The sequence below is a fragment of the Nelumbo nucifera genome, chromosome 7, assembly GCF_055504915.1.
Source record: "Nelumbo nucifera cultivar China Antique chromosome 7, China Antique-T2T, whole genome shotgun sequence".
In the NCBI taxonomy this organism is placed as follows: Eukaryota; Viridiplantae; Streptophyta; class Magnoliopsida; order Proteales; family Nelumbonaceae; genus Nelumbo; species Nelumbo nucifera.
Window position 1 is genome coordinate 38,942,431 of NC_142655.1, and position 15,789 is coordinate 38,958,219.

At 36.8% G+C, this 15,789-nt stretch overlaps 1 protein-coding gene across 1 annotated transcript in view; it reads right to left on the bottom strand.

The window, feature by feature from the left end:
• The window catches only part of LOC104587871 (protein PAT1 homolog 2-like), a 29,306-nt gene extending 14,950 nt beyond the window's left edge, over positions 1–14,356 (bottom strand). The window contains exons 1-4 of the mRNA XM_010245627.3: positions 13,755–14,356; positions 12,798–12,946; positions 11,371–11,433; positions 2,465–2,534 (exon numbers count right to left, since the gene is read on the bottom strand). Coding sequence (XP_010243929.1) covers positions 2,465–2,534; positions 11,371–11,433; positions 12,798–12,946; positions 13,755–13,836 — 364 coding nt within the window. The 5' untranslated portion in view covers positions 13,837–14,356. The remainder of the gene's footprint in view (positions 1–2,464; positions 2,535–11,370; positions 11,434–12,797; positions 12,947–13,754) is intronic.
• Positions 14,357–15,789: the final 1,433 nt, after the last annotated feature.

A 15,789-nucleotide genomic window follows, 5' to 3' on the forward strand; every position in this document is an offset into this window, starting at 1 on the left:
AAAGTAATTTGTTATCTATCCAAAATAGTAATTTATTTTATTTACCAAAAAAATTAAAGAATAGGACATTAATTTGAGTACATCCCATTATTTGTTAAGCTACTAATAACACCCTCTCGTTTCATATACCAATTGGACTTTTTCACTATTGGTATTGCTCGCATTAATAAATTTGGGTGTACTGTTTACTACAGAGTACATACAACAGCAACCACCAGTCAGTCAAGAAGATCAAAATACAGAGGTATTTAACCGTCAATTTTATAACCAATCTTTTAAGGCCTAAAAAATCTTCATATAACATACAATTGATCTTGAAACATTAGAACTTAAAAGTAATTGTCCGGGCTTTGAAGCTTAACTTGGTAGCCTTAAAATCTACATCGAGGACTAGTCGGTGGGTGGATTTCCAACAAATAGAGCATGAAAAATGACAAAGCCTGAAGAAGAAAATGAAATTGATCTAGTGGATAGACTTCCAATAAACAGAGCATTATTCAATCTTCTTCAGTGATTCACAAAGGTTTGCTCTGACAATATCACTCTTTCAGTCACGGTCTCTCTCTCCCTTCCAATTATAGCTCCACAAAAATTCCCTAATTTCATTTTATGCATTAGTTTTACATTTTTGACTATTTATCAATTATTAATTCCCTTGCTACCTCTCTCTAGTTATTTATTTTCCTTTTTGAGAGGCAATTGGTTGAGGCGCACACCTCGTGAGTTACAAGGGCTTAAGCCCCATAGATGAAGACTGAGCCACTATTACGCAAGGCTTCTTCTGGCCAGTGGCCACCTCACCTTGAGGCATACACCTCACACCTCACCTCTTTAGCCTTTTAAAACTATGCTTATATTTTGCTTTTGGCACTCTTCTTGTGAAAAGAACCACTTTTGTTTTTGCTTTATGGGGTTTCTCAGGTTCTTGTGTAGCTTCTATTGTACAACGTACATAGGCTATGCTAATAATTACTAATACTATTTACTGTTATCGATACAACTTTAACTTACTCAAAATAAGGTTTACAAGTAGCTTCCCTACACAAGCTATTTCTGACACATGTATGGATCTTATGGCTGATCCAGAATATCCAGATAGAGAACCAATTTCATTAGCATGTTCAAACCCAGGACCCTCTGGAATAGGAGGGGCCTGATAGATAAGGACTTTAACATCTTAGCTCTAATAAGGCTGAACTGTTAGCAGCCCTACAAGGTATTCAAATTGCACATCAACTTGGGGTGGAAAATTTAATACTTGAAGGAGATTCTAAAGTTGTTTGGGGTGGCTGGCAGGTTCAGACTCAGTGGTTTGGTGATACAGGGATCTTCTAAAGAAAGCTAAGTGGCTAATTAGAAACATAAATATTAGTAGCCTACACTGGGTGGGAAGATCGGCAGATGTGTTGCCCAATTGTCTTGCCAAACAAGGGGTTAATAGGGAAAGCTTATACAGGGGCTGCTTTGTAATCCTTTCGCTACTGTTTTTTTTCTGTAATTTTCTTTTAAGGAGAGGTTGCACCCCATGCCTCTCCTTGGAATGCCTGAAATAGCTTTCATTTCTTGATTAATAAAATTACAATTCAATTGTCAAAAAATGGCTTCTATAATTTGTTATAGTAAGAGCGAATGCCATGCATGTATGCAAGCAATGGTAAGATGAAATGATATTTAGACTTCGAAAATATTTGGACAACCACCATTTGCAAACATTATATGATACTATTAAAACATTCTGTTTAACTTTTATGGCCTGGATGCGAAGCCAATGCAAGTATTGGCATTATATAAAAGAATATTAACAGTTTTACATTATAATTTTTAAAACAATAAAAAAGAAAACCGGCAAGGTCTTTTAGAATAATATAAATACATACAAATATAAATTTGCTAACCCATGTTAGAAGCCTACTCTGCACACAACATAGGGTTCTCAATGCAGGTAGATGTAACTCATATTTTTATCATGGGTTAGCAAATTTATCAAATCTCATTGTTTCTTCTGTATTATGTTTGAATAGGACTGGAATTTTACTTATCCTTTGGATTAGCATTTTGTACACCTGAGAAAATATACTGAACAGTGAACTTGGGTACTTGATAGAAATAGCATTTCAATCTTTCTTCAACATTAATACCAATAATTACATATCAATTTGCCAACCCATGTTAGCAGCCTACTCTGCACAACATAGGGTTCTCAATGCAGGTAGATGTAACTCATATTTTTATCATGGGTTATCAAATTTATCAAATTTAATTGTTTCTTTTGTATTATGTTTGAATGGGACTGTAATTTTTCTTATCCTTTTGATTAGCATTTTGTACACCTGAGAAAATATACTGAACTTGGGTACTTAATAGAAGATATTGCTTTCAATCTTTCAACTGTTCAACATTAATACCAATAATTCTAAGGCAAAAAAAAGGAGATTCTAAACAGCTATTGGAAACTCTTACTCACTTTCCCTAGAGAAAGATCCCATTTCACCAATAACTCCAGCAGTTCTGGGTTTACTAACAGCACTATTCAACTGTAAGACAACCAAAAAATGGAAAGACAAAGTTCAATTTCCTATTTGAAAACAGTGCAAGGGGCAAGTTGAGGAACATCTCGCAATTCTTACACAATTAATAGGATTGAAAAGCATTTTAGTTGTGCCTCATCAATTTCTTAGATAAAACACTATTTTTTTTTGTTCTCTTAGATAAAACACTATTAAGGAATACAAAAAAGTTCCTTGTATTCAAAATATCAAGTACTGGGGGCACAATTTGTACTATATAGGGATATATCATTTACAATAAATTACTTGCTTTAGTGGAATTTTGCATGGATATATCATTGACAAAAAGCATGTTCCTTTGCCACTCAATAAGCATACTATGATATTCATAATATTTCAGATCACTATTTCTAGCAACAATAGAGGAATCCCTGAAAAATCAGCATGCAAATTTTCTTCCTACTGCAAAATAAGTGTCTTGCTACATAATAAAACATTTTTTAATTTTGGAAAGAGAGTATTAGGAATTGTTTTAGAAATAAGATTGAGGAGGGTTTTATAACACTGTTCTTACCCTTCTACAGACCCACTTCTAACCACCTTCTTCCCAAATTTTCTGCTTAAGTTTTTAGGTAGAGAAGCCACAGTATCAGCTTGAAAAATTATCAGGCTTTTTTATCTTAATATTGCAGTATATTGCTGAATTGCTAGAACTTCAGTTAATGGTTCATAAAGATCAAAGTAAGGTCTTTAACCACCCAACCTGGCAAATCATGTCAGTCTCACTGATCCCACAAATTCATAATTCACTTTACTAACTCTTAGTTGATAAATTTTAGGAGTTAAGTAAGAATGTCTTTGATAGGCTTCAGTGAACTTTTGATGTTGTTAGACTACATATATGACATCAATCCACATAAGCATTTTCTTGAGTTGTTACTAAACTCAAGATACCCAATCCGGCCACCTCATTCTTGTTTATCTTTGACAACATTCTTGTTTATCTTTCAATTTGTTTACAGACTTTACAGCAGCTAATTTGTTCAGTAATTGGAAGGAAATTGCAATTACTATCTCACCATCTTTCTAAAACTAGGTTCCCAAACAATAATGTCAGCACACTCTTCAATCTCACCATCTTCCATATTTATCCCAGCTATGCAACTCTTATCGAAGTTAACTTTGAGATTTCATGTTCTCTCAAAAAGTTGCACCAACAATTCTAGGTTCCTAATCCAATCCAGCTCACCTCAATCACAGAACAAAATGGTATCATCTGCAAATTGTAAATTGTAAATGAGTAACTGACACATTATCTCTCCCCATTCTCCATCCTCGAATAGAAAGACACCTTGAATCAGCTTTTAAGACAAGTCTACTTAAAACATCTAAAACTCCCGTGAGTAGTGATAAGTCCTTAAACATCCCCAAATCCATTTGCATCATCTCTCTCCAAACCCATATTGCCCTAACACCTCAATCAAAAACTGCCTATCAACAAAATCATAGGCTTTCTTCAAATCCAACATGCAGACTATACCTTTTTTTCCTTTGATCTTTTCATTTCTTCCACACACTCATTGGCAATCAGTATTTGAACAATAATTTGTTTATCTTGCAAAAAGACGCCTTGCTATGCCAAAACTAAGGAGGGAAATACTCGTCAAATTATTAAAGACAATACCTTATCAATTATTTTGTAAAGGTTGTTCACTAGGCTTATTGGTTTGAAGTCCTTAGGATGATTGACTCCACCTTTTTTTAGGAATCAATGAAATAAAAGTAGCATTCAAACCTGGATTAAAAATTCCCCTTTCAAAGAACTCCTTAAAAACCTCCAACAGATCACCCTCAATAATATCCGAATAGTCCAAATAAAAGGCCATGGTCAAACCATCTAGCCCTAGCGCCAAGCTAACCCAAGCCTTCAATCCCAAAACTTTCACCTAGAAGCCTTCTAAAGATTGATTTAAAATGTTCCACAAAGACCCTAGAAATCACCCTCGGTTAGGTAATCACCTCACCATCGACTTCCAAATTGGACTCCAGGTTCTTCCTTCTTCCACAATTAGCCAATGAATGAAAGTATTTTGTGTTCCTATCACCTTCTTTAATCCTCTTAGTCTCGACTTTTGCCTTCAACTAATCTCTTCCTTGATCAGAATGTCTTTTGACTACTTTTTCAACAAGCACCATAATTCTTATCTCCCTCAAAGATACCTGAGGATTCTTTCTCATCCAAACCTTTAATTTGGTCAAAGACCTTTTATTTTCTTTCTTCTGAAACATTTTGTATTCCACTCCTTGATGTTACTCTTCACAAATTGTAAATTCTGGTGGACCAACATTGCTTTCAATCTCACCATTGACCTACCATCTTTGACATTCTTAACAAAGCCAAGGTGGTTGTGCCACATGTTTTCAAACCTGAAAGGCACAGGACCTAATCCTCTCAACTCTTCTTTAAAAAGAGTCATTTGCCAATGATCAAAAGTTGCCCCTAATAGAGTCCCAGATACTAAAACACCCTAACATTCTTCCCAATCCATCGAAAAAAGAAATCTATCGAGCCTCAAGCAAATTGGATTGAGTTGGAGGTTGGACCAAGTTACATTATGACGGAGCACGTCTTTCAACTCAAAATTATTAAAAAATCATTGAATTTCCTCATTAGTTGTTATCCTTGGCCTACGGTTCTATTCTCTGTGAATCTAATCACATTAAAATCACCCCCAATACACCAAGACCCCCTCCATAACCCTCTAATGGCACTTAGTTCTTCCCACATCTCATTTCTTTCCCAAAAATCATTTAGCACGTGAACATTAGCCATCACCCATTCAAGGCTATCCACTTATCTGAATTTAATAGAGACCATGAAATTTCCAAAACTTCATCCCTCCATAATACAATCATATATCCCAAGGATCCCCAAGAAGGAGCCAAAGCTCAATAGATACTCCTCCATAGATTTCATGCCCATCTATTGTCAAATTCCATCAATTTGGGTTCTTGTAACATGACTAAATCAGGCTTCTCTTTCCTAAACACTTCCTTTATTACCACACTCTTTCTTGCACTACCCAAACCTCGTACAATACTTACTATCCTCATTTGGACTTGCTTTGAATTCCCTCTTCTTACTTAGATCTTCTACTTTCCCCCTCTTCTCCTTTACCTTCTTGCACTGAACTCCTTATCCCCCTCAACATTTAATCTCAATTTTTCTGCTTCGCTTAACTTCCTTTTTTCTTGTTTTGCACCTTCATCCAACTTGTCGATGTAAATTTTCAAATCATTTGGATCCTTGATTTTACTGCCTAACTTCCCTACAAAGTCCCCTATAGTATCTACAACTTCCACACCTATTCTAATTGGTTCCAACTTGCTAGTCTTTTCTTGTTCAGTTGACAATAGTACTTAGCCATTACAAGGGTTGGTTCAATGGAAATAGCTTATCACTCTTTGTCGTCTTTTCCTATTCAGTTGAACCTGTGTTGCCTACCACTAGAATTGTCTTTAAAAAGGGTAAAGTTACCATGACCTTTACTATCTCATGATCATATCCCAACCTCTTTTGCTCATCCACAATCAAAGTACCTTTGCTTACTCGTTGGTCCTCACTATCTACCTCCTCAAAACCCCTATGTATGTGTGTAGCTTTGGCTCTAGGGCTCCCCTCATCAAGTTAGCAATTTCACCCTTTGTCATTGTCCTCCACACAATTCTCTCAGATCCGCTTTCCATGACTTTGCCTAGCTTATCAAGAGTCGACTCAACCCAACTCATTTCTCCTTCAAACAAGATTTGTGTATTTAAATCTGCTATACCCTTCCTATAAGTGAACCTTCCTCTGAATCAACTTCAATTGTAGCAACTTACCCAACCAGCCTTCATCTATGACCTCTGAGTCCTCTTAGTCCATGAGTACCAAGGATTTGGTTGGTCCTTCACTAGATCGCTTGAAGACAGCCCGGGATGCCAACGAAGAGAAGGGGAAAGTACCAAATGTTTTGAGTTGCTTCTATCATCTTTGTTTAGAGTCCACTTGGAAGAAATAGATGCTTATTGTAGTCTATCAAAGATTTTTCTTTTAGGCACAGCACATGGCTCTTTTAAAGAATCACATGACACCAACCCATTTGAGTCGTGAGTTTTACCCTGTTGAACCATCCTTTGACCAATTTGGTTCACCATTTTTAAACTTCCACTAACATTCAAATTCTTTTGACCATTTTTTTGCACTAACCCACCCTTGCCCTAACATCCAGAGACTTGGCCCATGTCACACACTATTGCTTTCACATACATCTTAATCTAGGTTGTTGGATCACCTAGTATTGAATGAGGTTTGTTTATAAAGTTTGGACCCTGACCCAAACCTTTTCCCCTTCCAATCTTTTGCTCTTTCTTTTCTATGTAAGTTTTACCTTCTCTATGCCTTCCCTCTTGTAACATGCCACATAATCTTCCTACATCCATGTCATCAGCTTCTTCTCCACCAAGCTCTCCCTCCTTCCACCACCAAGCTTCAATGGAAGAGGCAATCCAGAATGTGTAGATTGCTCCCTCAACGTGCATTTCAATCATATGCGGAACCAACTCAGATTTTGCACCAACTATCTCTAATCTGGCTGCATGTATGTCAGATAAAGGTCTGTAGCTCCCCTCCACAATGATTTCTGATTCTTGCAAAAAGCTCCTCTGTCCAGAGGAACGGCAGCCCCAAAACCTTCAAAGAGATAGACACTACCAGTTCCGCTTCTTTTGCATTAGTGGAAATAGCCCATCTATGGATTGTTACCAGTCCCTGCTTTGTCACCCCTAGTGTCACAGAAAACTCTGGCATCGATTGTGAGATGACTATCACCACCATTTTTTCTTCAAAGGGAATAACCTCTTTCTTGCAATACAACCTTCAGTACCTCTTCAATTTCTTCGCCTAACAATCTCCAGTCTTCTATTTTTCTTTTTGCCGACAGCACTAATCTCTTTTTCCATTCTTCATTGGGAACATTAGCCCATATTTCTGGCATCTCCACCTCAGTAGCAAGTAGGCCTACCTCCCCAAGATTACTTTTGCCACTCAATTGGATCACTGAACTGCAATTCAACATCAGACTTTCCCCTTCCCTTCTCCTTTGCCTTCATTTGAGTTCCACTTTTACTATTCAGATACTCTCATATCGCCGTTACTACCTGCATCCATCATATGCACCTTTTCCTTCTGGAAAGCATGTAATCTGCCTTTCCCATTCTATTTCCCCACATAATACGTCCTTCTTTCAACATGACAATGCTTCCAATCTTATTTTGGTCCTGCTGTTTTAGCTCCCTCTATTGTACTCTGAACCACAATATGGCTTTTCTCAGTTTTACAATCTTCAACGCATCCTGGTCCACACTTCTTCAAGGATGAACGTCTTTGCCTCCATCTTCAGGACCTTTCTCCATCTCCTTATTGGTGTGAATCCTTTCTCCATCTACTTCCTGGTAAAACAATAGTTTTCCTATTCTTCTAGAATTTTTTTATTTTCTTTTTTTCATAAGAAAAATACAGGAGCAAGAGCTTTCATCACTCTGCTTTAAAGATTCCAAAAGATTTCAAATTTGTAATAAGCTATTAGATTGAACTAATCATCCAATATAGCCCTTAACAACCGAACCTCAAAATCCACACACATGTAGATAAACAAGGGAGAAGCATGAAACTTACACATTGATCATCCAAAGCTAAACAAATGGAACAAGGTAGTCACAGTCAAGGAATTCATCATTGCAGTATGTAAAAGTCTAAACTCCTACTTATGAGGAAAAAATTTGTCACAATTTGAGTCCACGGTCTAGAAGACCCGGACCCATACTAAAATAAATGGTCTCCCTACCCAGACCCAAACTCAAGAGATTGCTAGTAGGTTTGTGGCTCATTTCAAATCAACTTCCAGAAACCTTTGGAGAATCAGATAAGAGTGGAGGAGGATTAGCCAACTTTGAATGAGTTAGGCAGGAAATGGCTAGAAAGAATGGTTGAGGAAGAGGAGATTAAACAAGCCATCTTTTCTATGGATAGAGCTAAGGCACCAGGTCTAGATGGGTTTACAATGGCATTTTATTAGGACTGATGGGGCATAATCGAAGAAGATTTAATTGGAGCCATTAGAGAATTTGAGGATAAACATATTGTGAGTCCTGGAATCAACGCCACTTTTCTAGCTCTAGTTCCTAAAAAGACCATTGCTAAACACCCCAAAGATTTTAGGCCAATCAGCTTGGTGACTAAAATTTATAAGATTTTGGCAAAAGTTCTCTCTAGGAGAATCAAAGCAATTCTTCCTTTTCTCATTAACCAAGCACAAGGAACCTTTGTACAAGATAAACAAATTATAGATCAGATCCGCATCGCAAATGAAAGTGTAAAGGAGATGAGGAGATCTGGCATAAAAGGCTTCATCTGCAAATTGAACCTTAGAAAAGGCTTATGATCGAGTGGACTAGAGTTTCTTGTTGGAGGTGTTAAGAAGGCGTGGTTTTGGGAACAAATGGTGTAATTGGATAAGTGGATGTTTAAATTCCTATCATTACTCAATCTTGGTTTAAGGATTTCTTCCCAACCAATAGAGGCCTAAGACAAGGTGACCCACTTTCTCCTTTCCTCTTTACACTTGCTGATGTACACAGTAGATTGATCTCCAAAGCAGATGAGGAGGACCTAATAAAGGGTTGGAGAATATGGAGGAGAGGCATTTCAGAAACTCACCTTCAGTTTGTTGACAATATTGTTATTTTTTGTGAAGGGAATGATTTAAGCAAAGTGGATAACCTTAAGAATTTAATAAGAGCTTTTGAACTTGCCTCCAACTTGAGGATAAACTTTGATAAAGGTTGTGTGACTGGAGTAAACATGGAGGATTGAGAGGTAGAATCCATTGGAAGGTGTTTAGGTTGCACCACCTCTTCCTGGCCTTTGACCTACTTAGGTCTTCCCTTAGGAACCAACCCTAAAGAAAGTAGTTTATGGGCCCCCATTGTGGAGAAATCCGATAAATGCTTGGCGGCCTGGAAAAAGAATTACATCTCAATAGGGGGTAGGGTGACTTTGATTAGGACCAAACTTGCCAACCTTCCAATGAGGATTATTTCCATTTGTTGATTTCCTATTCCTTTGCTACAGCCTTATGGAGCTAGAGGCTTAGTTTATTTGGAGGTAGGTGATCTCTACCATCTTATGTGAATTTGCTATTTAACCCATCTACTGTTGTGTGGCACACAAGAAGAGGTAAGTTCATGTGGAAATGTATCAGGGCAGTTACCGTATGGACTCTCTGGGAGGAAAGGAATGCAAGAGTCTTATTGGAGAAGGAAAGAAGCTTGGATGAAGTGAATTAGTGAAGGACTATATTTTAACAAGAGCAATCCATTGGATGAAAACCTTGACTATATTTGTTGATTTCTCTTTTGATGACTTGTGGAGGAATTGGTCAGTAATAGCTAATACTTCTACTAAGAAGAATAGAAGTTTGTTAGAATGGAACCCGCCTCCAAAAGGTGTCATCATATTAAATTTTGACAGGAGCAGCCAAGGTAACCCTGGGCCTTCGGGTATAAGGGGTGTTCTAAGGAATAAGGGTAGCACCATCATTTCCTCATTCTCGGGACCAGTGGGAGTGGGGGACTCTACAAGGACAGAAATACTAGCTGTTGTACAAGGGGTCCAAATTGCCAACCAGCTTGGGGTGGAACATCTCCTAATTGAAGGGGATTCTCAGGTGGTAACAAGGTGGCTTCTAAACCTAGATGCTGCTATTTGGGGATACAACTCAAAAAAGTAAAGTGGTTAACTAGTAAGTTGAGGTTAAATGGGTAAGCAGGTCGGCTAATACTATGGCCAATTCTTTGGCCAAACAGGGGGTTTCTAAGGAAGGTCTTTTTGTGCTACATTGTAACTTGTTCTAGTATATTGGAAAGCTGTACTTAATTAGCTTGGAGAGGTTGCATCTCGTGCCTCTCCTTGGGGACCTTGTACTATGTATCTTTGCTTATTAATAAATTTCATTCAATTATCAAAAAATAAATAAATGGTCTCCCTACAAGATCTAATACCTTCCATTTAAAACTAAGAAAGAATGCATTTCCAAATACCACCAATTCAACGATGTAAAGCTTATATTACAATTTTGTAATTGTTGGTCAAGAATGGAATTAAAAAATCCAACTGCCTGACAAGGAGCTTGACAGTGAGAATACAATGGGTGGGCAGATCTGCAAACTCTATGGCTGATGGCCTTGCAAAGCAAGGGGTAAACAGGGAAAGTTTATATTGGGCTCAATTGTAGATTGAATTTGTTTCCTGTTTCCTGTTTTCTTGTCTTTCTTCCTGCTATTAGGAGAGGACACGGCTCTTGCCTCTCCATGGGAAGCCTGTAATTGCATTAATTGTTGGTAATACAAAGATTATCTCCCAAGAAATTACCGGAAAAAGAAGCAAAAATATCATATTTTATCAACATCAGCACCCAAACATCACATGGCATTCAGCATTCCAAGAATCTTTGAAGAGGAGAATACACTTTATCATTATCATCAACATCAAAGCCTTGTTACAACTATATATGGTTGGCTACATGGAACATCTCTTGGATGATGATGACAACTACAATAACAATGATGATGATGAAGTATAGTCTTCTGATCAAAGAAGAATACACTTATAATTCCTATATGTGTTAAAGATCATAGATCCCTCTAAGAAAAGGAATAAATTAAACCTTTAATACTATAACAGATGAATAACAAATACAATGCACTGTTCACTCATGCCAATGATGTTTAATATTGTGTTCTTGGCAGAGGTAAAAAAACTAACCTTTGAAAAAGTGCTTGCAAGATCATCAATATCAGATAGTGATCCTACACCTTCACCCTGCAACTGCAAAACAAAAATCATTGTTCAAATGTAATTCTTAATTTTCAAGAAAAATAAAACATGCATACCTAGGCTTGGGGGTGAAAGAGGGGTTTGTGCATGCCCACACACAGACAAACAATAAAAACTAGCTTGAGATTTTCTAATAAAAAAGATATACCACCAGAAGCCAAGGAAAAAACCATGGAATGCTATTCAAGGTAATGTTTGGATCAATGAAATTGAGGAACATAAATGGAATTGGTTCACACCAATTCCACAAGCTACTGATTCTGCTCTTCAATAGGAAGATTTGAAACTTATTGGATTTTAATCCTCTGATTCCGTGTTTCTTGAGGATTTTGAAATTCCCGACAAAAGAAAGTTAATTCAATTTCATGGAATCCATGACAAAATGGAATACCAACTGTAATTCCTATTCCATCAAATTGGTAGCTAACTTCAAATCTTTCCAATAGGACAGGTGAACCCCTGAATGTTACACAGTTACAGATATCAGAAGACATAGTGGTATGTTTGATTATCTTGAACAGAAACAAACTAGCTGATTATTTGATTTTGCTCCTACTTAAAATGTGAATTTTCCCTATATCTTCAACAACCTTCTATAGATATTACAAGTTTCTAATAATAGGCAAGAAGTTGCATATAATACCTAACCATACAATCCTTATCAGTCCCTTGTTGAATTTACCCAACACCCCCCAAAAGACAAATAGTTCATGCCACCCCCAACATTCATAGAGTATGGATCTTCTCCCAACAAATGGTCCCAACAGTGCTCACAACAAGCCTTTAGAGCCCACACATCAAGAACATCACCCCTGTCATTCATGGAGAGATGTTCCCAATGTGCATCTGTAGTGGCTTGTTGGGAGCAGCAGATCCAAGCTGACATCCGGAGCAGAGTGACTTCTCAGATAAATCATTTTCTTTGCATATAAAACAGTCAATATAAATCACTTGAAAGCAATCAACAACTTTAGTTACCAAACGAATTAAATTATAAACCGTTCAAGAAACTAGAGCAATACTCGATAGAAAATAAGCTCACAATACCACTAAGGTAAATTATACTCAAAATTGATATGCCATCAATAAAGAAATGAACAACTAAATTTAAAATAATTCGCTTAACATGAACAAAAAGACTAAATCTTTTGTATCACACATCTTTTATTTGATCGTTAATAGCATAGGATCAGTTGTGCTAAGATAGATTATAATATCATAACAATATTAAAAAGGAATATTGGCAAACTTGATATAAATATTAAGAACAAATCCAGAATATGCCTATCAAATGAACAAAACAAGGATATTTCTAAAGATAATCAACTAAGAGGAAAAGAAAAAAAAAATGTAACCTCTTCTCTATCAGACAGCGCATACTCATCACCATCAAACCCAATTAATGGGACACCATCATCTTCATCTTCTAATCCACCCAGTTCAACCTCCTCCATAACATCCTTACCAAAGAAAGCATATTGTGATGCATCAAAGCGTGCATCTTCTGCATGGAGGGGGAATAAGAAAGTCAGAATGTAGATTAGAGACAACATGCTTAATGTTTCACATGCCCCATCTTTAAAGCCGAGAAGCAACTTACAACTTAAAGCAATCATGCAACAAGGGCAAATGAAAAATGAAAAGAGAAAATTGTATCAATAACAAGTCCTTCCATCTAAAATCAGCAGTAATTTTAAGACCATTCAACAAAGAACAACAAGTCAAATAACAACTAAAGAAATCAAATTCGAGAAAACCAGGAACATCAAATAGGCGGTTTCTGCACGGCACCTCAAAATATTAAAACGTCTAATGGAGAACCCTTTCCCGTATCTAACAACTGAAACGCAAATAAAGTTTGTGCAATAGACTGTAGATGATTCCTTCGAGAACAATAGAATTTGACGTTCTCAAACTTTACAATTAGAAGCAGAAAACCATCTAAAAAAACGCATTAAAACTCATGAAACCCTAACTCTCGATTGTTGTACATAACTGTTAAAACCATATACAAGGTTTGTTCGCTACTTAATTGCAACAAAAAACAATAACATTTTATAAGCTTTTAAAAAACCACAAAATCGTCCAACAATCTAGCTCCATATGAATCACAATAGTAAACACGATAATCACACCCGATCAAACAGTAAGACGATGAAAAACAGGAAAAAAGAGAAATTGGAAAAGAAAGCACACATGAACTGAAACCAAGATCTGGAAAGCATATCAGAACCTCGAAAACAATAAACAAAGTAGATATTCAAGCTTCAGAGCAAAGATCAAACTAAAAGAATAAAAAAAAAAAAACTGACCTGATGAACTCTCTGCCAATCCCTTGAAATCCTTCTGGTTGGGGATCTTTTGAATGCCACCCTCATCATCAAATCCATCCATTACTACTGCAGTTGTACTAAACTCTCTAGAAACCCGAAGGAAAAAAAAAAAAAAAAAAGCAAAACTACACCATAATCACCAAAAAGAAACAAAAGAACGCGAAGGAGAAACCCTTGAAATTAAAATTTCTAGGGTTATCTCCTACCACTTGAAGCAGCGACGAAGATCTGTGCAGTAAACGGGGACGAAAATTCATGGGAGGAGTCCTCGCTATTAAATAGAAAACGAGGGTTTTCCCCCGAAATTGAGGGAGAAGAAAAAGAACCCCAAACGAAAGATAACGGTTGAAGTTATTACAAGCTTTGACACAATCATGCAGCCAGCGAAGGATAGAGAAGCGGTGATGCGGGCTAGTTTTGTTTTATGGCTGCTTACTTATTTTTATTATTTTTCACCGGAAAATGTTTATGGTGCTTATAGTTTCTCATTTTTATGGAATCTTCATTTACATCTTAAAGCTTCTGTTATGTGTACGGCGCTCTTGTGTGATAGGGTCGGCATGAGTGGGTTCGGTTTGGTTTCATGCCAGATTCTATAACCTATCCATTGAAGGGTGGTTTTAAGTAGCTGTGAAATCTGTTTTTCCTTTTACTTTTTCTCTCTAGGTTCTCTTTAATTTGTGGGGTACGACGAGAAAAAGATAATATTCTAAAAATATTCATTTTTCTCTCATTTGTTCCGAGGAAAATAGAAGGATGAGATAAGGAAAATTTAGGATGTCAGATTTGGGGGCGACCCTGATGGAAAAATTTGAGAAACCATTGTAGAGAACCAGCAACGACGAATAGAGGAGGGAGAGAACCTATGCTTTCCCTGTTACCATAGGCGATCTGCTACCTCCCCTTCCCCGTTCGAACCTAAAAACAAAGCAGTGGTGGCAGCACCCCCCTCTTCAACTACTCCCTTCCTCCCTCTCTCCTCTCTTCTTCTCTTTCTTCTTCTTTTGCCTTTTGTTTTTTTACCACCTCCCATTCGAATCCAGAACCAGTGCCTTCCATCCTTCTGCTACCTCCCCTTTCTTCCGCCAGCGAACTAATGTTCGTCTTCCGTCTTTTTGCTACTCCCAACGAACTATTGTTCATCATCTTCTCTTAGCCACTCCCATTCGAACCCAGAACTAATGCCTTTCGTCTTTCTGTTACCTCCCCTTCTTTCATCAGCGAACTACTGTTTGTCTTCCTCTTGGTGAAACAGAGCACCCATTGTTCATCGTCTTCCCTTTCATCTCGCCATACTACTTTTCTCATTGTTTTCCCATATATAAAACCAAACAACAGAATAGTAAATTTTTACACTTTCCCATCCCACCCAAATCTTCTACGGGTGTCCACGGTTCGGTTAACCAAACCATGACACTTTTTTGTAAATCGAACCGGTGGTACCGGTTTTTCCAATTCTCCAAACCGAAACTGAACCAATACCACCGGTTAACCAGTCCACCGATTTCGGTTTTTGACCAGTTCGGTTCTTCGTTTTTTTCGATTTTTTATATTTATAATATATATTAAACAAATATATAATATTATATTATAAATAATAAATGATATATAATATATTATAAATATTTGGAAAATATATAATATATTTATAAATAGATCATTATAAATATAATATAACTATATATTTATATATAATGAATATATATTTATATATAATACATGGGAAATATGACATATATTAAAAATATATATATAATATACATATACCGATCAGTTCGGTTAACCGTCGGTTTTTTTGTAGGTTAACCGAAAATCTAACTAGTCCTTTGATTTTTCAAAAATCTCGAACCGAAACTGAACCGATCGGTTTGGTTAACCGCATTTTGCGGTTTGGTTTTCTCAATTTTTCGGTTTTTCATGGACACCCCTAAAATTTTCCCACAAACCAAATGGAGCCTTAAAGGGAAAAGTGAAACACATTTTTCAAAAACTTGATTTTCAATAGTGATAATAA